The 235-nt window shown below is 58.7% G+C and overlaps 1 protein-coding gene across 1 annotated transcript in view; it reads left to right on the top strand.

The window, feature by feature from the left end:
• Positions 1 to 235, top strand: part of LOC119585064 (venom carboxylesterase-6-like) — a gene marked incomplete in the record, with an annotated part of 16,961 nt that overhangs the window by 10,866 nt on the left and 5,860 nt on the right. Inside the window, 2 exon segments of the mRNA XM_037933681.1 lie at positions 36 to 108; positions 110 to 230. Of these exon segments, the coding sequence (XP_037789609.1) occupies positions 36 to 108; positions 110 to 230 (194 nt within the window).

Raw genomic sequence — 235 nt, forward strand, 5'->3', positions numbered from 1 at the left:
ATCCAACCCCCCTCGCACCCCCCCCCCTCCCAAAGGGCTGTTCCAACGAGCCATCATGCAGTCAGGCACTTCAGTCAATCCCTTTTCCGTGGGCATCGGTCATCGGCAAGGCGGCACATACCCTCGGGGCGTCTCTCGGGTGCCAAGCCGATGCTGGAAGCGAAGGGTTCCTTCAGTGTCTTCAAGGTACCGAGGCTCAAGATCTCGCTGCTGGATTCCAAAATTTCCTCGTAAG

This window comes from Penaeus monodon, chromosome 19, assembly GCF_015228065.2.
Source record: "Penaeus monodon isolate SGIC_2016 chromosome 19, NSTDA_Pmon_1, whole genome shotgun sequence".
NCBI lineage: Eukaryota > Metazoa > Arthropoda > Malacostraca > Decapoda > Penaeidae > Penaeus > Penaeus monodon.